The sequence below is a fragment of the Athene cunicularia genome, assembly GCF_003259725.1.
Source record: "Athene cunicularia isolate RWA chromosome 14 unlocalized genomic scaffold, athCun1 chr14_part1, whole genome shotgun sequence".
In the NCBI taxonomy this organism is placed as follows: Eukaryota; Metazoa; Chordata; class Aves; order Strigiformes; family Strigidae; genus Athene; species Athene cunicularia.
Genome location: NW_020799118.1, coordinates 14,902,316 through 14,927,179, shown reverse-complemented (window position 1 = coordinate 14,927,179; position 24,864 = coordinate 14,902,316). Strand labels below are relative to the sequence as shown.

Below are 24,864 nucleotides of genomic sequence, written 5' to 3'. Positions count from 1 at the left end.
TGTTTCTACAGAAAGACAGGAGATTTCAAGATGGCTCTTAAAGTCAGTGTGCTGTTTCAAAATAAACATATTTGGCTTTTAAAGTTACTTAAAAATTATTTCAAGAGTGTAAATGATTTATAGATGTTTCTCCATAGTTATTGTTAATGTCGGGCTATGATACTTGTGCTAAGTGGTTGCTTTGAGTAAACTATATTGATTTTTTTTTTTTCTTTTAATGTATTTAATATAACCTGTAGTGTACATTTGTTTCTTGTCTATTTGATTTTCTTCCCCGCCCCCGCCCTTCTGGATTGAACTAGAATAATTACTACTTTTAGAAGCAGTCTCTCCCTTCAGTGTGTCCACTTTTCCTTTAGGATTCAAGTCTGGCAAGGAGATTACATACAAAGAAACAGCATACCTCTTTTCATTGTATTTTTGAGATGCCTTTCCTGTTACTCTGTAGAGCTACTATTGCCTTTTTCCCCACCCCTGTAGAGTATTGTATCACATCGCACAGGCTGCCTGATAATGTATCTTTGGCCAGCTTCTGGGAGATAAATGGGAAAGAATCTCTTAAATAGTGCTACCAGTTTTTCAAATAACAGCTTATTCCTTATAATACTAAATTTTTGGAGCATGATGTGCTCTCCTTTTGCATGGCTGTCTCCAGCCAAGTATAGGAACTTGTGAACTGTTGACGTGACAGCAGACACATCTGTAAATTCTTTTGTGGCCTGTCAGGTTCATTTTGAAAGGCTAATATCTATAATACAGAAAATAAAGAAGCAAGCATGGACTTTGTGTTGAGATTTGCTGTTGGTTTAGAAACCTGCATTTGGCTTGATGGTGAAGTACAGGAATTGGGGGAGAACAGTGATATTTGAGTTGAGATCCAGTGTTAGAAAATTTGATGTGATTCAGTGTGTTTTAGTGCACGCTGATGCTTCTTCAGGAAGTAACTCAAAGATTTTTGGCCTGAATATACAGTCAAGAATCTGTAGAGGTATATCTTAACTGAATTTCAGTCTTTCAAAATTCTCTTTTTAAGTGTTGTCAAATTACTGTTTGGGTCCAAACTAGATTTTCTTGATAAAAAAACCTTTGAAACATCTTTAAGTTTTGAGGTTCTGGTTAACTTCCTATTCTTACATCGTAAGAATAGTTCTTGTTTATCTGAAGTCAGTCACTTTTTCTGCTTGGCACTGAAAAAACTTGAAGCAAATGAAATATGTGGATCAGTCGTGGTTAATTATCCATTAGAGCTTTGAAGTTTTTATGTGCAGAGGTTACACTCATTACAAAATAAGGCTTCTGAGCTTTATTTTTGATTCGTAAGTACAACAGTGATGCTCAGTGCAGAAATTGCTTTGATTCTTCCTATAGTTTATTCACTTGTTTTAGTACTCGGGCTCATGCAGAACTGTGGAGGCATTTTCTTTCTTCAGGCATATACACTGCAAGCATATGATTATTTTCTTTTTTTTTTTTTTTCCGGAAAAGGTTAATTTGTAGTTAAATGTATTAGGAGCTTGTTCTATATCTATCCAGTCATTTGTAAAGAGCATTCTTCCAAGAAATGTTCATCTTTTGTGTTTCAGTAATTATGCAGAAACGTTTGTACATTTTTAAAGTGGTCTAATTTCTGTGGAATTCTTAAATTTGTCTTTGAGCTCTGTGAAATGCTTGGAAGAGAATTTCAAATCTTATTACAGGTGGTAATAAAACACCTGGCTTGCTCTTAATGGGATTTTTAAAATTTTACTTCTAGCTTTACCAAATCGTTCATCCTGTAATAATGGATGGAGTAAATTACAATTATTCCTGGGCATTTGGGTATTTTCCTTTGAGTTAGTTTACTACTGAAGAGCAATACACTCTAAATGCTTCATAAATCTGTTGTGGTAGGCTTTTGTTATAGCAGTTAGCTTAAAGTAGTAGGAAGGTGGAGACTTTCAGCACAAGATAGGCTTATTCTGAATGCTGCTAGCCAGATCATGATTTAATTCTCAAAACTGATTCTTGAAATGTTACTTTAAGGCGTTCTTGTTACTCACTGACTTCAAAAGTGAGTATTTGTAAATTAGTATTTTTGTCAAACTGCCAAATCTGCAGATTGGTTTAGGTGAGGAGTTCTCACCTCAGCTGAAATAATAGGATCACCACCATTCTTGCACTGAAACTGAATTAACTTTTTTTTTTTTCTGGTAACACCGCTGGCTTTCTGCCATAAAATGATTAATCTTTTCCTTGCTTCTCCATCTGTCCTTCTGGCATATACATTTCAAGCACCATGGTGACTTTCTTTTGGAACATGTTACTATAGGATGAAATAGTAATTAGTAGAGACTTACTTTTTTTTTTGTCAGTAAACAGATACAAGATGATGCCAACATAGTAAAGAAAGCCTGTCCTTCCCACTTCACAAATGAACATAAATTCCTAGTGGACCTATCTTTTACACTTCTCTGAGAGCTTTAATCGGTTAAGTGGACCTTGCTTCGTGTTAGAGATTTGTGGTTTGTACCAAAGGGAGATAAGAGTCCAAAGTGCGAAGTCCTCGGCGTGTGCCTGGCTGGAAAGCTGCTCTTTTGTATGGAGCGTGCGAGCAAAGAGGCTGATTGGAGTGGTGGCAGTAGCACACAGGGACTGAGGAGGGATTAGCTCTCCAGGTGGTTGATGCCAGATCATAGTGGCTCTGAACTTGTGCGTGTTAAACTCATCTGGGAACCGGTGGTGAAGCAGTGCAGATGGCGAAGAATAGGTCTCTGTCTCTTGTTGAGTTACTCCTCTGGACAGCAGTTCTGTCCTCAGTGTTGCTTACTAACAGTATTGAAAGCAGCTGAACTGTCTATCAGTCTGAGTTTCTGATGCCTCTCCATTACTTAGAGCAGATCTACTCTTGCATTCACAGTACTTTTTGTACTTTAATTGACATCTTCTGAACATGAGACACCTGACTGCTTGGTTTCCTTGTCTTGAGAGAAAGATAAGAAAGATCAAAAGGAAGAAAGTTAAAATTCTTTAAGCCAAGTAAGGTGATACACTTCTTGGTAGCAAAATCATTTCAATGGATGGGAAGAGAGAAGGGGGACACAATGCTGAGCTTTTTAACCAGGCTGCATGTTGACAGTCCAGATTTGAAGTAGGTATAGTAATTTGACAACAAGGGATTTGAAGACTTAGTCCAATAATGTAGTATTAAGTGACTGGCCTTGGTGAGGTCCATAAAAGAGGAAAGTAAAGGGTGTATGGGATTGCATGGCTTGGTGGCAGCAAGTACAGAAGTTCTGAATCATCCCTGTCCTGTAGTGACTCACGACTGTGACTGCTTGGTGCAGGAGCAGTATACAATTTCTGTATACCCAATCATTCTCTTCATGCTGAACCCAAAGGATACTTCTTGGATTTGTGGGTCTTAGTGGGAAGTGCAGAGTTTCCATCTCATGCCAGCTTGCTTGCTTCAAAAAAAAAAAAAAAAAAAAAAAAAAAAAAGAAGAAAATTGTCCCTAACATCAGTGATGTAATAGGGGGTTTTGGGTGAAGCACATGAGATGCTGAGTAGCAATGGCTCCAGAAGGGTTGGATTATTTATGCACGGTAGCTCTGTCAACCTAGGGCTGTTGATTAGGTATAACCCTAAAGTTACAGCTCAGACATTCAGAAAACTGAATCATAGTTTATAGGTAGCTTTTGAAAGATAGAACTTAACTGTCTTCTCAGCATTTAGCATGTTATTTCACACTGAGTTGCTTTGGTGATACAGCAGGAGGAAGTAGGGGGAATGTCCCTCCTTGCAGTTATAAGGGATTTAGAAGAAAGCAGTAGTGAGTGACAAATACGTTACTAGAGCAATTTGTACTGTTGAACCAGCAAGATCTCACATATGCAACCCTTCAACATTACTGTTAGTTTGTGAAGATCTGGCCTTTTATCAAGACAGATCGTATCTAGGATGCCTCTGCTCTCTCTCGTCTTTCCTCAATTATGACATGCGTGGTTTTTTTCTCTGAAATAATTTAAATTATTAAGCTGGAGCTTACAGTTAAATTGATTTTAGCTTTACCATAGACTAAGTCCAGAATAATATAAGAATAGTGGCGACTCATTAAAAGGCTGTCTGTGTCTTCCTCCTGTAACTGTTTTGTGAGATTCAGAGGTATGGGAACAGTTTGGTGGGAAAAAAAGGCTCTGAGCTTCTGATTATTCTATTGCCAAAACAGATCTGAGAGTAGCATAACAGTAGATTGGCTGTGTATCCTCACACTGCCCCTGTAGAGGCTGTAGTTCTTCACAGAACCCCTCCCCAAAGGGTCTTCTAAACCATTTCCTATTGTACTTTCAGCTCCCTCCCATGTCCTCAGATAATCTTTGAGGTGCTGACAGGACAAAACTGGCAGGAATGGTGGCTCGTTCAGAGCCCTGGATATGCTGTCTGCTGCTAAACGAAGAGGGTAATGGCAGAGGTCTTTGTGCCTTTTCTTCGTGGAGGTGTTAATCTTAGTGTCATAATCTACCTGTCTATCTCTCTACTCAGCAATCTTAGGAACTTAATTATCTGTGAGACCTTTAACAAAAATGGGTCAAATTGACCAGTGATTTCCAAAGTGATTAAATTGATTTAAGAGGGAGGAGATGGGATGCTGATTGTCACAACACTATTGCTTAAACCCAGTTTCCTTATGATACCTAACTAATAACAGAACTGGTTTTGTGATCCTGCAATCAATGTTAGTCTGAAGAGGTAATTTAATTGCTGCTGGCCTGAGTGAATGAATGAAATTCTGTCTTGCAGTCAACCCTGTCTCTGATCTCGAGTTGTTAGAAGAGCAGTCATCTGAAGTTGCACTTAACCACGCTCAGTCTAATACAGTTATGTGATGCAGAGGAGGATACAAAAGTTTGCAGTTTTTGGCTTCTGTTCTGCACCTCTGCTTTCCTGGACTTTGATACTTGTCTCTGGGTTTGGTTAATGGACTGGGCAGCTTGGTCAAGATTAGATCATTTTGCTTCCTGAGATAAAATTTTTCTTCTCACCTTTTTGTATTGTCTCTAGACAAGCAGAAGGGAACTTCTAATTCCCCTTTATATTATTGTTTCATTTTATAAAGAATTAAGCATATAAAAATGACAGTGATACAAAGTCAACCATGATACCTATGATTATAGGCCTTAGGGCTTTCATGGATTAATTCCTGTTGATGAGTAGAAGCACATACTATTTAGATAAAAGATCTTAACAATTTCAGTGGTATTTGGTTACTTTTTTTTTTTTAATGTTTGCTTTGAAGCTATAAAGCTTCAGCTCTTACCTGTTATGCCTTTGCTAAATAGAAAATATTTGTGTTATCACCTTTCTATTATCAAAATTGATACTTTAGGATCACTCCAGGCTTCACCTTAAGCAAATTAGTAAGATTAAATTACAAGCTAGATAAATTGGGTTATTAGGTTGCAATTAGGCTGTCTGTTGTAGCCATGCCTTTAAGTCCTTTGAATAGTTCTTGAGACCTTTCAGAATCCTGTCATTTTTACATGTGGTCCATGAAAAACTAATACAGCATGATCTTCGTCATTGCAATAGCATTCACATCAAGCCAAACACATAAAGATGTTGTCACTTTACACTTACGCAGTCTTCTTTTCATACCTCCTGTTTCATATTGAGAGCTCAGATTTGTTGTTTCAAGCATTTGCAGATTCACAGCTTTCAAAGTCCAGCCAAGCTTGTCTAGCTTCCTTCCTTCCATTCTAGGATAGTTTTCTAGTTAAAAATCTAGTAGGTACCAAATTTAGTATTAACAATATCTATTTTTAGTTTACAGGATTGGATCATAATCAGATTACTTCAGCCAGGCTTATTTTCCACTGAACCCATGCTGCTTTGAGTTCTTTGATTCTCCTATCAACCTTTCAGTATTTTTTTCTGCTGTCAGACTAGTCCACATCTGGTGGTATCACTTTGTTTTGAAACACTTGGCCAGAATAACCTTCTTCCTTTTTGTACAGAAGAGTCAGTGCTTCAAAACTTAAGAAAAAAATCAACATTTAACTTGGAGATAAGTTCTTTTTCTTGACTAATCTGTCTGGACCAACTAATTTTAAAAGCATTAACTTCTTGTAGGCAGCAGTGGTGCAAGACAGAAAACCAGAAGTGTTGTCAGAAATAAGTGCTGCTCCTGATAGTGATAGTGAACTCTGTCCTGCCAGACCTTTTATGATGTTTGGAAATCCTGGAGTGAAAGTTGAGTTGGGGCAACAGAAGAGAGCAGAGTTTCTCCAAGGAAAATTAGTAGCAAGGAGCAGAACTGTATACAGTTCTGTGGTTTATAACAGCATATTGGAGGGGAAGCTAAAAAAGGGATTCTGACTAGGGAATTACGTGCTTGTAACAGTGAATGGTTTTTGCAGCATGTTGTACTGGTTTCATGTCCTGGAAGCCTCAGAGGAGTACATGGTAATGAAGTAACTCTGCTTGAATGAGAGAACTGGCTGTAGTGGTAGAGGTGAAGGGACACTTAATAAAAACTTAGAGTAGCTGGAAAGGACAGGACAGGATTTATTTATGGCCTAGATGCTTCATGTACAAAGAGGGAGTAGTTCCTTGATGCTGGGCTAGAAGAAGCAGCACTGTGGTATGTCAGCAGTGATAAAGAAGGGAGGAAAAGAGTAAGCTTTAAAAGTAGAAGAAATGGCATAGTATGAAGATCCAGTTTGGTCTGAAGGTATTTTTTAAATTAGATTGGTGAACTTCTCATTTCTGTCATATCAAGTCTGAGTTGCACCATCAGATGGGGTATATAGATTTGGTCACAGACTTGATCTGTAATATCTGTGAAACTCCAGGAACTGGAGGAAATTGAACTGCTGTTCTGCTCTGAAAATAACTAAAAGCAACACAAAGAGAAGTACCTCCCACACCTGCTGCTGAGAACATTGCAGTGTGAGATATCTTGTGTAGTCCAAGTCAGCTAAACAAAGGTTCTGAGTTTTTCTTTTTTCAGGTTGGAAGTTTGTACATTCCTTGGTTTGTGAGAGTAGAGTGAAATACCCTATTTCCCATCCAAGTCAGTAATAGATTCCAGTATCTTAGAGAGTTGCCATAGTGATAAAAAAGGGAACAGAATCTGCTGTCTTTCTGGGATAGCAGAATTATTAAATTAAATGCATCTTTTCCATTAAAGGAGAGTAGCATTATCATATTTCTGAGAAGAACTGTTTTAGACTAGAAATAATGTGTTTAAGCTGATGTCCTGCATTAATCATGTTACTACTTCAGGCACTTCTAGCTGTGACTTGCGGTTCTGTGCTGGGGTGGTTTATAGCACCCCTGCACCTCCCCCATCGCAATTGATGGAACAACTGCATAGAAAACACCTTGCTTGTGAAAAAGTCGGTTTTACTCCATCAGAAGCCACTGCAGTTGTGACCACAAACAACCGGGTAAGAAGCAAGAGTTGCACAAAATTGCAACACAAACGAGTGTAGAAGGTGAGTTGACAGAGGATGAGGTGGGATGAAAGGTGCCACCACCGGATGGAATGTGGAGAGCATGGCCTGCAGAAAGTGGTGGTTGCATCAGGTGGGAAAAGAAAATGAACTGACAGTTGAGTCAACTGATAGGAAGAGGAGGCAACAGGGGAGGGAACATCCTTAAGCTTAGAACAAAATGGGAGTGAACTGCAACATGACCCAGGTTTTCAGAGAGAACCTTTCTGCTTTTGTTGTAATGGAAATGCACCAGCTACCACGCTGATGCATTGAAGCTTGAGTAGCTCTGTGATACACATCTGTGGCCATTCCTTGCAGGTAGAAAAAGAAACAACTTGCACTGGATTGTTTTATGCTTTTGTTCCTTTTAGGAAAGTAAATTTAACAAAATTTAAGCAAAATCCAAGTCTTTCTGATGGCTCAGAGTCCCGCATAAAAGCAACAGTTCTTACCACGGTGCTAACTCCCATGTTCTTGCTGGTTTATCATCTTTGATGACTTCTAGTTACCTAGTAATCTTCCCCTGAACTACTTACTTTGGGATCAGAGTTCCATTTCAGAAATATAAAAACAAAGGGTCTTCTGAAGATCTGTTTCCCCACCTGCTTCCTCATTTCACATAAGAAAAAACCTGGGGGCAGAGGCAGGAGCCACAGCGTTTGAGCCTTCCGACTCATTTGCTTCAGAGCTGCTGGTTTCAGTTTGCAGAATGAATAAGCAGTGTAAAATCTTTACTACGTATAGGCTCAATCATCTGATTACATTTGCCAGTTGTTTTCTGAGATTACAGTTAGCAGTGGGTTAGATAAAGTTCCACAGAAGGTCCCCTGATTTCAGTGTTCAGATAATTAACCAGGAAATGCCTATTAATAATGCCTTATGCACTTGGATGTCTTTCAGTGTTTAGTATGCAGAGGGATCTGCCTGATTCTTCGTTTCTTCCACCTCCTATTTCTTGCCTTCCCGCTGGTGAAGGAGCTGAATGTGGTTTGCTTTGCCTGAGTCCTTACCTGACTGCGTTTGCTGGAGGTGGTTGCTGCTGGAATAAATGCCGAGCTGCTCCTTCGGTTACCAGTAACAGCTCTGAAACACTGTTGATCTTAATGCTGTTTGGCAGCAGGTTTTTCTGCCACTAAAACTCCTCATTGATCCCAGCCTTGGTTGAAAACTGTTATAAATAGATAAAACAGTTCATTAGATCAGTTCTTGCATTGTGTTGTGTGCTTCTAATATTAACTCCTCTGAGGCAAAACTGAGTTTAAAATTACCCTAAAACTTCAAAGCTCTGAGATTAAATAAACTTGTCTTGTGTATGGTCTCTCTTGATTTTTGTCTCCGTATTTAGTTCAGGGTTTACCATGTAGAACAGATAGGTCTTTCCACCTTTTCAGATTATTTTTTTTCTTTAAAGATGGATTTTAAAAAAAAAAAAAAATAATCCTTGGCAGTTTGTTTCAGTGGCAGTAATTTACAAAAATGAAGTGTAGGTTAAACAGCATATCTAATATGGTATCAAATTTATGTGCCTTTTTAAGTTGTAGACTGGTGTAACTCCTCAGCTTTAGGTTCCTTTCACTTACTGAAGCACGGCTTTAGACATCCAAATACTGTGCTGCAGAGAGCAGGTTTAAAAAAATACAAAGTTTCAAATGGAAGCTGCTTTGCTTCCAGCCTGATTTCAAAGGATAACAAGTCATTTCTTAAAATTTCAATCAAGTATCTATTATTTAATGACCACCTAGAAAAGGAAAAATTATTCTCATCATATTAAGTACTCCATTTGGAAGACTTGAAAGGTTGCTTTGTTGTTGTATGGAGTTGTGATATATTGAATAATGAGATCTATTGAAAATGAAATACTAAAATGTGATAAACCAGGTTGGTTTATCACATCTGTTAGAACTGCAGTTCCTTAGTGCTTTTGGGATGTTCTAGGAGTTTAGAGTTTTAACAACCTTAAAATGAAATTTTCAGTTGTCTTTTGAGACCAAAATATTTGTAATGTTTTTCCTAAAAATCTATTTTTAAACATTTTTCCTTTAATTAAAAAAAAAAAATCTTTCCTGATAGTGAAAGAAACTTGAAGAACACTTCTCTGTTTCTTTTGGAGCAAGAATTTTGTGTAAAATTTGCTTAGCATTCTCACTGCCTAAAAAAACCCCTCTCTTCGGCGTTTTGAAAATTCAGCTGTGTTTAAGATTCTGACACAGAGGCTTATTACATTGCGCAAGCTCAGCACATCCATGTTGGGCAGCTTCATTGTCTGCACTGAGTCTTTTCCACCTCCTCCCCGGTGGCTGAGCATGCTCCAGCCTCAAGCTGCGAGGGCGAAGAAGCCCAGGTAGGGCCATGGAAGTAGTGGAAATAGGTTCATGTATGTGCAACATTTCTCTCCAAATTTGGGCTCATCACTGTGCTTTCACCGTGGTGGTGGGGCTGTAGAGGCTTGTAGGAAGTTGTAGCATAGCAGTGGTTACCAGAATAGTCAGTATATTACTCAATTTGGAAAAAAAACCTCCACTAAACCTGCAAGCAAGTTCAAAGACTAGAAGGACCAAGTAAGTCCTCCTTGCAGGCAAGTGACATTTGTAGTTGGAGATTTAGACACAAGGAGAAAGTGAGTAACAACCAAACAGCTAATGCTCCTATTTCTGGCCTCTGAAAGGTTTAAATAGTCAGTCATAAGCTACTTTCTCAGAATCTCACTTTTAGTTTCGGAAATTTTCTTCACTGTTAATCTGATAAGCTATCATAGCATTAATGAATAGCTGTAGATATCAGATGATCCTTTCTCATACCTTGTCAGAAATAGTGGGTTAAATGAGTACGTTTATTTAATACTTTGCTGTTCTTCAGAGAAGACCTGCCAAAATGCACGTTGTAATACATTTAAAAAATTTATTTGAACATAACAGTCCTACAAAACAAATACAGAGATAGAGAAAATAAAATTCTTGATATTTGTGCAGTGTGATGGTAGTTAATACCACTTTTCTTTAAAAGCAGTCTATTACTAAGCTTTTGATGCTGTTAAGCAATGGGGATTTTTTGGTCTTGTATGCTCTTTGAATTATTCAGCTGTACTTGGGAACACAGCATATACATGATAACCTCTTACATTGGCAAGTAACAGCTTGCACTTTTTTTTAATGGGTATATAGTGGGTCAGATTATTCTGTAAAGATGCAACATTTTGTACAGTGGAAAAAGGCTTGAATCTGGCAACAGTCACTCTGCAGGATGCAGGTTAAGGGAGTGTTTCCTAACATAAAGCTACTCTTGAGTGTGGCTAGGCCAGCTGTCTGAAACACAAGTGTACAAAGTACACTGACAAAGAGGACGAAGCACAGTCAAATTGTTTATTGGACTCTGCCCTGACATAACATACTGTTCTTAACCAGTGCTTCATCAACTGGTCATTCAGCCTGATTCCTGTAAGCATGAAAATCAACCACTGAGCAGTTCCTTATTATGAGGCTGTTACACTGATAAGCTGACATGCGTGGTCCCTCTTCCAGCCACGGGACCAGTTCTCCTGAATCCCTGCTAATGAGGGAAGTGAAAAGACCAGGACCATGGAAAACTAGTGTGCTGTGTAAGGAAGGGCTAGAGAGGTCAAAGGAAGGAGAAAATAGGATTTAATATTTCAAATAAAGACTCACTCAGTGGTTGGATTTATATTTAAGACGTTCTGACAAGTGATAAAGTCATCTAGAAATCCTCCCAGTGTGAGGTAGAGGGGAGCACAAACATGATCTGTCAACTTTTATTTCCTCTTTATTCATAGGGGGGAAGGAGAGTCCTAGTCTTAGTCATCCTCATTGAAAGAAGTAAATTCCTACTAAAATATCTTTTCAGGACCTTTTGTCTGGTGTAATATTAACTGACTCAAGTAATAGAGATTTCACCACTTCTCATGGGAGAGTGTTCTTCAGGCGAAATGGCTCTTTGGATGGGCAGTGTTCTCTTCACTTATTCAGGGGGAGTCATATTTCTGCTTGCTATTCTTAAGGAGTTTGGGGGTGTAATTTGTCAAAGATGTCAGCCTTAGATAGATGTGCTTTTGTTCTGACATTTTTCCTCAAGTACCAAAACCTAAGTAGATTTGCAAGATGCCTGTGTATATTCCCCTCCCTCCTCATCTAGTCGATACACAAAGTCATGTTTTATATACAGAATGCATAGACTATTACAGAATTTGAGGTTGGTTTGGTTTTCAAAAGTTTTTGCAGTGCTGAAAAAAGTAATTTCTATCAATGCAGATTGGGAAGGATAATCTTGTTTTCTCCTTTGCATTTATACAGTGATCTTGTAAAATGAATTGCAAGACTTCAGACACACAACTGTGTACATTTGTAAAATATTTTTCAAAAATTTAATTTAAATTTGATTAAAGTTGAGAATTTAATATTGAGCAACTTAAACTGGAATTTGGTCTCTGTGAATGCAAAGATGGATATTTGACATATGTTTTCTTTTTTTAATGTTTCCTTTGGAATCAAGGAAATTATAATAATTTCATTCATTCTTTTCCAGATGGGAATGACAGGTAACACTAGTCCCTTTGGGCAGCCTTTCAGTCAAACTGGAGGGCAGCAGATGGGAGCTACAGGAGTGAATCCTCAGTTACCAAACAAGCCAGGCATGGCGAATAGTTTGTCTCCCTTTCCTGCCGACATCAAGAGTACTCCTGTCACCAGTGTGCCAAATATGGTGAGTTGTACCTGCCTGTTTCCCTTACTCATTATGTCTTGCTAGTGCATGCTAAATTTTGGGGTGATAGGGCTTTTGCAGCATTACTGGACGACTACTCCGTGGTCATTTAAACATCAGAGTTGCCCCATGGTTGTACACCACTACTGCAGTGCATGCAGAAAGTTTGTGTATGTTTTTATGCAGTAACTTTCTAAGCAATCACAGTGTTTTGTTATAAGAGTTGTGTTACATCCTTTCATTTTGTCTGGTACACTTAGTTCCAAACCAGATGAAAATGTATAAGTGCTGTTTGTAGGAATAAGTTCATAAATCAATTCGAATGTATTGGATACATCATCAGCTTCCTGAAATTAAATAGTACCTTTCATAGCCTTTGAATCTAACACGGTAAACACCCCACATGCTTCTCAGTTTATATTGTGCATGACTTGCAGCTCACAAGTCTATGAAGAGAATTCTTATTAGGATACCTTGCCCAAGTTTGTAGCATTCTGTTTACTAGAGTTTTCTTAATAAAGTGAAATTAAATATTCCCATTTGTCTCAGTATGTCTGCGTATTAATCAAACTGCTTGTGTTGTTTCTATGGAAACTCCAGCTTGTTGCATTTTATATTCTTAGACATGATAGCAGTTACTATAGAAACTTGTAAAACCTTCCGTAAGATGCAAATTGCTTATTTTTTAATTTAACTAGAAAAGCAGCTATTTTTTTGGCACAAGCAATGCTTGTCCTTCCATCAGAGTTTGCTACCTGCCTATCACTAATAAGGCTATATATGAGAGGGAACAGGATGTAATAAGCTTCCTTTTTTCTGCTGATTTTAGAGGACCACTTCCTAATTTTCCCTTAGTTACACTATGGAATCTTTGTTTAATATCATCTGTCATTTAGTGCTTATGATTATGGAAAGGAGCTGGTGACTAGGAGTAAGACCATGTTTAGAATGCGACTTACACTCATGCAGAAAATTTGTAAAAGACTATCCTAATTTTGTTTTTAAAATACTTTTAAGTTTGGATCAGGTATAAAGCAAATGAATTATTGCCCTCATTCTGGAGAGAACCTACAAATCTGCCCAAAGTGCTGTATCCATCCTAGGGACTGGATGATTCTGAAAGCCTAATTTTGTGCTCATTTAAATGTCAGGTTTTGGGAAGCCTAAATTTTAATGTACTTGCTCACTAGTGTAGGATGTAATGGCAGATACTTAGCTGGAATAAAGGCATTTGCTATCAAGGCTTGTCCAGTGATGGGGAAGAAGTAAAAGAAAAAACTTTGTTTCCTTTTTCCTATCTTGTTCAAGAGATACTATCAATTGCCATTTCTTTAAAATGTCAAAAATACCAGTTTTCTGAGAGAAAAATCAAAACCATCTTTCTTTGTTTCTCAGGTGTCAAAATCTTTCTATCTCCAATATATCTTTTTCTCTCTCAAGCCAATACAGAGAGTAATGGTCATTTCAGCCAATAGACATCTGTACTGTTGAGCCAAAAGGTCTCAGCCCTGCCTATGGATCATGTGGTTAGACTCTGATTGTGGTCCTTATGGGGGTGGAACTCTCATCTTTAAAAACTGAAGTTTTCATCTAAACATTTTTTTTGCAAAGCCCAGAATTTAAAAGGAAATGTCAGACTTGTTAAATTTTAACCTTTACTTGGCAGCGGTGGGTAAGGCAGTGTAATTATTTGGTAATAGTACATACATGGCCATATGCTATTCCTTCCACAGGGACTATGCTTGATTCAGCATACAATATGAAAAGTGCCCCCCGAAAGAGCATATAGTCAACATTTTGTTCTATTTTTGCTGCTCAGTGTGTAGCTGTGGGCCTTGTTGACTGTATGTAGTAATATATTTCACTCAGCCAGTCTTTCCAAATGGTCTTTTCTGTGGCAGTCATCACTGGAGCAGGCATATACTTTGGATTAGTGCATTTTCACAGCACCTTTTTGACATACAGGTATGTTGCCCCAGTTCTAAACATGAGGTTGAGAGGCACAAAGAGAGTTAAGACTGGAAGAATGCTGACTCTGAGCTTGAGGTTTGTAGGATCTGGCTTGCTAAAGCCTTCCTTATTTTATATGTTAAGACATTATCTAAGGACAAAATAACATTCACATTAATTAGATGTGTGGTCCCATAACTCATTGAAGTGATGTCTGTCTCACATTGGGCAACTGAAATATGACCCAAATGGCACTTGTGAAAAGTTGCTTCTGACAAAGGCAGCTCCCCAGAGCAGGGTTGCAGTGTCAGAACTATTACACCATGCTTTCTTGCTGCAATCCCTTTGCCATTTGCTATGTCCCATGATGCTTTAGGACCCTAGAGATGGCGGTTTGATTTAATGTATTTGGCCTTGTGCATGGTCTGCTGGAGACATGGTCTATCCTGTTTCCTGAAAGGGACAGGAGGGAAGTGGAAAAGGGTACAGCGTTATGTTACCATTATCAGAAATTAACCTGTGGAGGATCAACTCAGACTCCGTCTACTACAGCAAGGAAAAGACCAACTACATCTTTTTAAAAGACCTCCAGGGTTTTTTGTGAGATGAATGGAACCACACATCTTGCTAAACCAGCCCTCTATACTATCCTTATCTTAAAGGACTCTGAAAGTACTGTTCCCTGTGAATGAAAACATTGATTATATGTGGCATGTCTGAAGCAAGAAACCAGGTTCCAGCAAGACATTAAACACCTTGGTTACCACTATCTAAATAAGAGAAGAGAAAATAGAAAGGTTTGGCCTTTGTCTTAAGACCCCTTAGTCCTGAAAAGTAAGACATTTTGTAAATACTACTTTTAATCTTTTGCCTTTCTCTATAACCTTACGTGTACACTGCAAAAGTAAAGCAAAAGATGAGTATGTTTCTTAACCCACGTTATTCTGAGCATCATTATGTGTGGCACCCTCTCCCAAACACTGACCAGGAATTTTCCCATTGCCAGGAATAACCCTGACACTGGCAGCCAGCAGAAACCTCTGCTGCAGGAGTGAATTTTCTTAAATCTAAATTCAGGCTACCACCCTCCTAAGAACAACACTTTGTCTTCCTTCCCTGCCTCCCAAATGAAGTGAAGTGGTTCTCAGAAGTGTCAGTTCATTGCATCTTCCAGCTCTTGTTCCAAGCATGACTTTACCCTAGACCCTGAGAAGCATGTTTGGTTGAGTCTCTTTCCACTAGGAAAGAAGTAACAAACCTTGTGGAATTAAAATTATTAAAAGGTCAGCATTAAGGTATTAATTTTCCCTGCCAGCTGGATGGATGGATGGTTTGGTTTGTTTTCCTAACTACAGATCCAAACAACATATTAACTTTTGCTTTGTCTGACTGTTAGAGAATACAATCAGTTTTCCGTACAGAATGGGCGGCTTGAAATCTTGAGTGAATGACTTGTTTCCAAAAGAAAGATGTTGCTTCTGATGCTGTTGGAAGTTTTGGTGACACACTGTTGAGATTCAGTGTCGCATAAATTGTTCGATGCAGGATTGGCAGTGCTTTGCTGCAGTGAGATCATGCAAAATCTCTGGACTGTGGAAGTGAGCCACGTGCTGCACTTTGGCACTCAGTGCAGCGTGCAGCCTGTATGGAAGCCAGGAACCTCTTGTTTTTGGAGTACACAGACTCTGGGATGTGCTGTCAGTGGGGAGAACCCTGTTAGACTTTTCCATCAGACTTGCTAAAGCTTTGCAGTGTCTGCAGTGCTACATATTCCAACAGTGCTGATGGATGGTTTCTTCATGGACGTACCAGTAAATCCAGTATTTCTACATGGGATAGGAGTTTAATATATGAAGTTTGGTTTCCAAACACCAGCTTGGTTTCACAGTTATCCTTATGACCAGCAGATGGAGTTGAGAGAATATTACTTTTTGGAAACGAAGGAAATTGTTTCTCCTCAGTTCTTTTGACTTCGAATTGGAGTGGCACATATTCTCTTGCATTTTTTATCTAATCTCTTAGTAAACTACATCTCATGTTTTCTGTTGCATTCTTCCTTGTTTCTCTGTTTCTTTTTATGTCCTTTGGGTTTCTTTAATAACAGATTTTTATCTGAAGAGAGGAAAACAATGTCTGGGGGTGAGGATGTCTTAGGTGTGCCTTGCTGCAGACCTCCTAAAGAGATGAAGAAAGCTGTTTAACTGGGAGACCAGTTTTAATTAGAACAAGTAGAACTGTAGCTACTTAAAATAGACAACTCATATTTTCTTCCAGAGACCAGAAATAAAGGGCTTTATAAAAAAATCTATTGTGTCCTTACAGTGAGGAAGGCTTGCTTTCTTAACCTTTCAGTGATTGTGATTTTTTTTTTTTTTTTTTTTTTTTTTTTTTTTTTTCCCCCCCCCCTCACAGCAGACTTAGTCTTCTCTTTCACTGCGGGAAAGGTGTGTGACTGTTGTCCCAGAGGCATGCTGAGTGCCTGCTTGCTGCTCTCAGCAGCAGTCTCCCAGTCTCTGGTGGGCTTGCTGTTTGCTATGCTCACCTTTCCTGTGCCTGCCCTGACCTGCATTCTAAAGGTCTCACTTTCCCAGGCACGCTCACTCCTCTTCCTCAAGAAAATCCCACCTTATTTGAAGTGGAGCAGCAGCCTAGCACACATCTGGGAAAAGCTCTTGTCCATGTTGCTTAGCTGTGGTCTTCTAAAGGAAAAGGTCTTAATAACCTGGAAAAAAATCTAACAGATAATGTCCAGTGCCAGAGAAACTGTGTTATATTGGGAGCAAAATAGGCTTCCTTATTCTGTCTTTGTGCCAGAAGGTTCGTCCTGGGAATGTGTATTGCTTTGAATGGTGGAACATTTTAATTTTTGCACCATCCATAAATAATGGTTCAGGATGGCAAAAGCAAGCTGAAAAAGAGGATCTGCTCTTTCCCCAGCACTCTGGCTCATGTTCTACTCTCTTATCCTCCATATATGAATATATGTGGTGGAGAATATTTTACTCACTTCCAGCAGTTGAGATGAAGTACTCCATAGCCAACAGTCTGACAGCATGGCTTTCTTTCACTTAAAACCTCTCATTTGTCTCTTATCCACAGATTGGGATTTTTAATGTTGATCGTTCCACAGTCTGTTTTATCACCCAGTAAAGTCTATATAAAGCTTTCTTAAAATTTTGTTCACTTAATTTCCTGTATGTGAGAGATGGACTGTCTGCAGATTTCTATATCAAGCTTTGTTCCTTTTTGTTGCTTTGAAACACATTTTCATTATGTGTTTCTTGTCATTTGCTGGTCCTTCAAATCAGAAAGCTTATAAAGACAAGGAGATAAAACTCCAAAAGTGTATCCAGCCTTGATTCCCAGCAGAGTCAACTGTATAATACTGAGGCATTTGCTGATTTTCAAAGAACACTCTTGGCAATTAAAAGCCAAGTGCATTGAGGGCACTCCCTAGTACCCACTGTCCAAGTTCCCCCTAGTGAATGACCATAGGAGCCTTCTCGACTTCTGTGGTTGCCATGGGCCTGCGAGGCTCAGTCTCCAGGTCCAGCTTCAGAGGTGGAAGTTACGCTCCACAGTGGTAAGTGGAAGTTGGAAGATGAAAATACTCCTCTTCACTATTGACACAAAAACTTTGCCGTAGCCATGTCAGTGCCAGAGCTTTGAAATAAATGTTAGGCTCTGAACATATTCTTCGTGTCAAGACTGTGCATCATGTCGACTTTGTATACGGGACCTGACAGCATCACCTTTTCTTTCTTCTCATTTGTAGCTGCATTTTAAGCTCTGATTGGTACTACTAACAGGCTAACATAATTACTTGCCTCTCAAGTCAGTCTCTCTTCTGAGAATATGCCTGCCCTTTGAGGCTGTGTCCAGGAAGCCATTTTTTTTTTCCCCCTCTCAAGTCCCCTGTCTACCATACAGACTCAGATTCTGATTCTTTCTGCTAGTTGAATGAGAAAATGCAGCACTGCAGGGTTATTGAGCACAAATGCAAGTGCTTGTACTTGTAGTACTTCCACTTGTGTCAGCCTATTCTGTGTGTGCATGGACTTCTTGAACCAAAGCTGGCCTTCAGATTCCTGGTGTCAGAAGGATCCTTCCTGTATGGATAGGACCAGGCTGTTCAGACCACACCTGTTCACAGTACCTGGTGGAACCAGAGAAACCACCATCCACATAGAGAATATCAGAGAGAATTGCAAGAAGTATAAACTGGTTCTATGTTGTTTTCACAGTGAAGCTTTGGTAGTCACTGGAGAAAGCCTGGCTTCATTAAGTGGCTGCACTGAGAAACGTGCCTCCTTCCTTCATGTCATCAGATAGCTGCTGCCTGAGCTCTTGTTGCAGTTGGTGACAGAACAGTGCATCCTGGGTTGTTCAGAGCTGGTTCAATGCTTCCTAGAACATTTCTGCAATTCCTGTTTGCAGGAAGGACTTCTTCAATCTTAATGTAAATGTGCAGGGCACATGATTGGAGTTGACCGCACTGTGAATACTTAATTCAGATAGAGGTGTTGCTAATCGAAAGCATTCGTCAAGATTTACAGTTCATGCATATATCCACTCTATGCCCACTATTCCTTCTCTGAAAGGGACCCTCAAGATCACACTTTAAGCTTGTGATTGAAGGGGGACTGATGAGGTTTGTGTGCGTTTCATCTTTTGTACTTGGGCATGAGTAAAGATGGGATGCAACCTTGCTCTCTGCAGATACAGTATAGGTTGTTTTTTTTAAAATGTTGATAGACTGGATGTGCTCTTAATATAAATGCACATGTGGATGACATGTTGAAAATTTCTTGTCACTAGTAAACAACATCCCTTGTCTAGTCCAAGATGTTGACAGACTGAGAAACCCCAAGTGCCACCTGTCTTCTGGTTATGGTGAGGGAAAGTCCATAAAACAAACAACTGTATCAAAATAGTAATCCTTTGTCACAGTGGATTCTTAATTATCTTACTAAGGCCCACTGTTGATTACAAACCTGTCCTAAAGAACTAAAAGGCATTGTTTAAATGCAGGATTTGTCCCAGTTCAGTGATTCTAGCAAGTGGCATTCTGTTATGAGGGAGAAGGGAAGAACAGGGAAACAAAACGAAATTACAGAAGAGGAAATGTACTTTTAAAACATGATGCTATATGGAAGCTAGGCTGACATTTGAGTTCTGATTCAGGTTGTTTATGTGTTGAAAGATTACCAGTGCTACTGAAATTGGTGCCTACTTTTATAAGAAAGGGTACATAGTGTTTGCTCTTGAAAATCATGAGTGCCTTTGATGAATATAAACATGTCAAAACATAGAGGATCACTGGTCATCTCAGTAAAGGAAAACCACCAGGGAACTTTGTGTCCATCCAAGTCCATGAAGATGAGATACTTGTGCATCTCTGCTGCCCAGAAGCACGGGAAGTTTTTGCTCTTCAGAGTGGGGACAGGGTAGAACTATCTTCCTTTATGAATGTATAGTTTCCATAATTTTAAATTATACTAATAGCTGCTTTTTAAGTGTTGTATTAATCTTCCTAGAAAATGGGTTGACTAAGATACCATCTCTGCCAGAGCTTGTAGCAGACTTTCAACCCCTGATCTGTTTGTTCTGTTTATGGTGGAACTCAGCAAGAAAGAAAGAAAAGCAAAACTATCTTTTTTTTTTTTTCCATCCTGTATCTGACCATTGAAGCATTTATTTTAATAGTGGGAGCATAAGTGTCTGAATTTCCTACCTCATCAAGAAAATTGTTAGTCATTCAGGTGAAGCAGCGTGAAGCCTCCCTCTCATTCTGGTGTGGAATACGTTCTGTGGTTGATGAAGGATTTTTGTACACCTTTGGTTTGACTGCAGTGCACTGACATATCCCCAGTTTTGAACTGGTTCTGCAGACCACTGTTCTTTAAACTAACAGGGAAGAGATCAACTTTCTCAGTCAACAGTCTTGAAAGTGAGGGTAGGGGTGGAAAGAGCATTCATTGTATTTGCAGATTTAGGACTTCACATTGTTGAAATAGTGACCAACATAACTCTAGAGCTTGGGCAATATTTGGAGCTCTTTTTTCATACCTACCTGCAGACACTGTTGTCTGGACTGAGACTGCTTAACTACTAATACTCTGCAATTCTGCTTTTTTGTTACTTGATCTTCAAGAAATCCTTTTGGGTCAGGACATCTCTGCTAATACAGCTGTAGTCATGTCTGTTAACTGGTGGGGTAGTAACAAAAGGAGAACTTTGGCTTGGGAAACAGTTCTTTGACTGGGATGAAAACATTGCTTCCAACAAAATTTTCTTTGGCATGTTCTCTGTATTTTTCAGCAGATTGTCTGAACTAATTGTTTCCTATTTGTGACCCAAGAATTCTTTCAGCAAAACCTGTCTGCTCTTGTGGGTTTCTTCACAGAAGAAATGGAAGACTTAATTTCAGCAGCATGTACTGGGAGCATAAGTGGAGGGGTTTCCTTCACCCTCTTTACTCTTACTGCTCTTCTTCTTGCAAGCTCAAGACAAACAGATGCGGAAATTCTTCTTTGTTTAAGACTTAGTATAAACAGTACGAGAGGCAGAGTGCCTACCTCCTCCATCAAATATCAGTCATTGTGTTTTCTATTTGATCTCGTGTGCTTCATTCCCCAGAAGAAAGCTAGCTCTTTAAAACTGACCTGCAGGTGGCAAAGCTGAGGACAAGGCTTGCTGCTGGAGTAGTGAGAATGTGTGACAGGGAACTTTTTGTTAACAGCAAAAAACCTCATTTTCTTTGGTTATGTGCTCTGTTTTGTAGACTGTGGAACTTTCTGGGGAGTCCTTCTCAAAGGTCAAAAGTAGAGCAGGCTACAAATGGTGTATTCTGTCACTTAAGTGTGATTTTTCCATAAGTGTAATAAGCAGGCTTTGGCCAGTAGTTCTGTAGACAACATTGAACTATTTCCTCTATTACCTCCACAGTATAATCCTGTTCTTCCTATATTCTATTTATAAGTGGGTTTAGTGGCTGATTTTCCTTAGGTAGCTTGGAAGTTGGTGAGCTCTTCTGTGATAACCTATTTTTATAGTGCATAGTGAAAGTGATTCTTGGGACAGTTTCATGTTTGTCCGTGAGATTAATTCAGGCTACATATCACAGGGATTTAAGCATTTTTGCAGTCCCATTTCTGCTTCTGCTAGTGGAATCATTTCAAGGCTGTAGATGTGTTTAATTCTGAAAATTGGGTTTCTATGTATGTTGTCCTTCAGAGGTCCAAGAAGGTAGTAGAAGAGCTTCTCCATCTGTGCTGAAGAAATGACATGTTAAGGAAACTATTTGTCTTCTGCACTGCTATCAGTTATGTCTTAAACTGAAGATGTCTGGGCATGCAGGCTCTGTCAGGCAGGGCTCAAGCATTGGTACGGAGTGTGTTGGTGAAGAACGGATGCTGGAAATAAAACAGCAGATTTTATAAGCTGATACAACCTAGTGTCGTGCTGTAGTTAACTCAGTTCACTTCAGCAGACATAATGCAATCCAGATTTAGATGGACCTTTCTGGGAGAAAACTGTATACATTTTACCTTGGAAATTTTCTCTGTGAAAGGAGTATCAACACTCACTTGTGAGAAGAAAGGCTAATTCAGGCTTGGAAAACCAGTTCTACATATTACTGTAATATATAGAGACAGTCATATAATTTTGATCTACCATTGGTGTTGAGGACAAGAAACTAGGATTGAAGTGTATAAAACCTATAATGTAAAAATATAATACTAAACAGACTTGAATTCCACTTCCAAGTGTGGTAAGAGCTCATTCCTGTTGGAATTATGATCTAATAAACAGAAGATTTTTGGATGGCTTGTTACTGTAAATGTCTTAACAGAGGAACCTCTCAATACATTTTTGCTGTTCCATGGTTAGAAGAGAAATGTTTGAGAATGCTGCAGAGGCTGGCAATAATAATCCTTGTAGCCAGTCATAGCAGAATGCTTGGCAAATACTCTTGTGACACTCAAATTACTATACAAGATTAAGATCAGAATTGAGACTTGCAAACATGATGCTAATCTATCTGTTCTCTCAGTCCCAGATGCAAACCCAAGTACAACAAGTGGGGATTGTACCAACACAGGCAATGGCAACTGGACCAACAGCAGACCCAGAGAAGCGCAAACTGATCCAGCAGCAGTTGGTTTTGCTGCTTCATGCTCACAAATGTCAGAGGCGTGAGCAAGCAAATGGAGAGGTGCGGGCCTGTGCTCTCCCACACTGTCGAACCATGAAAAACGTCCTCAACCACATGACACACTGTCAAGCTGGGAAGGCCTGTCAAGGTGAGAGCAGGTTGCTGAAGCTACTCTTGCAAATGAGCTGTGTAAGGTTTCTTGCATATTTGTCAGCAGTGTTTCTCTTCTTGTCAAGAAGATCCTTATACCTGGCACAAATGAGTGCCAAAACTGGTTCTTTAATTAAACAGCTGCTCCCTTTTTCATTATCTTTGCTCAATTTCCATTTCTGATCTCTTAGCAGTTGTCAGTTTAGAAAACAGAAAGCAATATTTGCTCTTTAGAAGTAGGATGGTACTACTGTAGCCTTGCAAGTGTCTTTTTCATCTCCTCAGTTGTATAAAGACTATGATATATCTACCATATCTTTGTCTTAGATTTTTTTTCTAGTTTCCTGCATTTGTTATGGCATTATTTGTGGGTCCCAAAAAATGTTAGTTGCACTTAGCTGTGTTTAGGTGTATGTACAGTATTGCTTATAAAGGAGAAAGAATAGAGTTGCTCTAAAAAATGAGTTAATTCAAAACCTGTTAATCAGGGACTGATCTTAATTCTGTTGCTTTTCCATGTTACAGTTGCTCATTGTGCATCTTCAAGACAAATCATCTCCCACTGGAAGAATTGTACTCGGCACGACTGTCCTGTGTGCCTTCCTCTGAAAAACGCCAGTGACAAAAGAAACCAACAACGTAAGTAGTCATTCTGCTGCTATCACAATGGAATGATACTGTTAACATAAAGTTGATCAAATGTGCAGTGTAGGAATAAACTCTGACAGTGTCCCAGCAAACTTAATAACTGTTTAATCTGGTATAAAGATGAATATATTAGTGAATTCTCCTTTTCATTAAATGCAATTTATTACTTCAATACACAATAAGGAAAGGTCTCAGATCAAGCACATAAAGGATGTGACAACTTCTAATTGGTGTTTTATTGTGAGGCAGGTCAGTAGATTGGAGTTATTATGAAGTTTTGTATGGAGGTAGAGTTTTGGGGAAGATATTATCTACTTCGTTATTTTTCTTGCTTCTAGAAAAAACTTAACATGCTAGTGATTAAGAATAATCAAACATTTTTGTTAAAAAAAACCCTGAATTATTGTATACAAAAGGATCTAGTCTGGGTGTCTTAATCATTAAGTGTAATTAATGCTGGTGTAGACTAGCTGAAGTTCTGCAAATCATAATGATGTTGCCCATGCCTGGCTCTTTTAATAGTGTAGCTGTTACTGATGCTTGGGGGCAGTCAGTTTCTAGTGCATTGCTTTCCTCTTGCTCAGAAACAGAAAATCATGAACTTATGTTAGTGGGTTGCTTCTCATCAAATCTTTTTAAAAGATGCCAAGGTAGAACATTTTACAGCATAGATGCAGCGGTTCAGGAAGTCTTAAGTAATGTTATGCCTACCTGTATTTAAGTAAGGGTTAAGAAGTGGAAAATAGCTGGAGGACTTGTGAAACTTGAACATTTGAATTGTTTTGGAAGCATTCTATTAATTTCCATTTAGCTGAGACTGCAGTGAGGAACACTAATAAACCTTGAAGGATAGAGAAGAGCTCCTAGGTTATGTGAGATTAAGGCAGATGAGAGAGTAGCTTGTAAAACTGTACAAATTACCCATTGAGCATGTCCTAATGGTTTCAGGGGAGGGGTTTATTTTCCCCTCAAAAATGGAAGAAAATTATAGGGCTACTTAGAGGTAAGGATTTTGTTTACTGAGGAGAAGTTTGTTAAAATAAGATACATCCTGTATGTTGAAAATAGTAATTTGTTGCAAGTGATTAGTTATGTCTGGCCTTTGAAAAAGGTGTTGAAAGCTTTGCTTTTTAATATGACATGGTCCATTTGTGCATAACATCCTTATTACGCAGTTGTTATCAAAGTGTTAACAACATCTAGCACAACAGAATTGTTTTTTTCGATACAAGCTGCTGTAGAAAAGTAGTTTGTGCAGTATTTACTTTTATGTCATTCATAGAACTTATCAAAAGAGAAGGCACTTGAATAAAAACAGTCCTTAAAAATAATTTTATGGGATCAAATTAGGGTGTTGTTTGAATGTAACAATTATAATGGTAAGTGTAGACTTTTGTCTCTCTTGTTGCATGCAGGGGAGATAAATATGAAATCCCCTTCTTCAATTAATCAATAATCCAGTGGTAATAACCATGAAAATTTGTAATTTAGTATGCTGAGGTGCAAGGTTCTTCTGTTCTGGATTATGTCTGAGTCATACATGAACACCTTGTGGTTTGTTTGAAGGTAGAAGATGAACACCAGATGTGTTACAAAGGATACCCATTTTTAGGCATTTAAAAACATTTGTGAAATTATTTACATTAATATGTGCATTTTAAAACACTGTGTCTGATCAGGTGAAAACTAAGCTATGTTAGTTTGAGAGTTGAAGAAAATGTTGGTAGTCTTAGGAATAAATAACCATAGCATCTACTAAACTGGGGCGGGCA

General features: G+C 38.8%; 1 protein-coding gene across 1 annotated transcript in view; it reads left to right on the top strand.

Moving 5' to 3' along the window:
- The window catches only part of CREBBP (CREB binding protein), an 83,631-nt gene that overhangs the window by 9,846 nt on the left and 48,921 nt on the right, over positions 1-24,864 (top strand). The window contains exons 4-6 of the mRNA XM_026859210.1: positions 12,010-12,186; positions 22,193-22,442; positions 22,970-23,083. Of these exons, the coding sequence (XP_026715011.1) occupies positions 12,010-12,186; positions 22,193-22,442; positions 22,970-23,083 (541 nt within the window). The remainder of the gene's footprint in view (positions 1-12,009; positions 12,187-22,192; positions 22,443-22,969; positions 23,084-24,864) is intronic.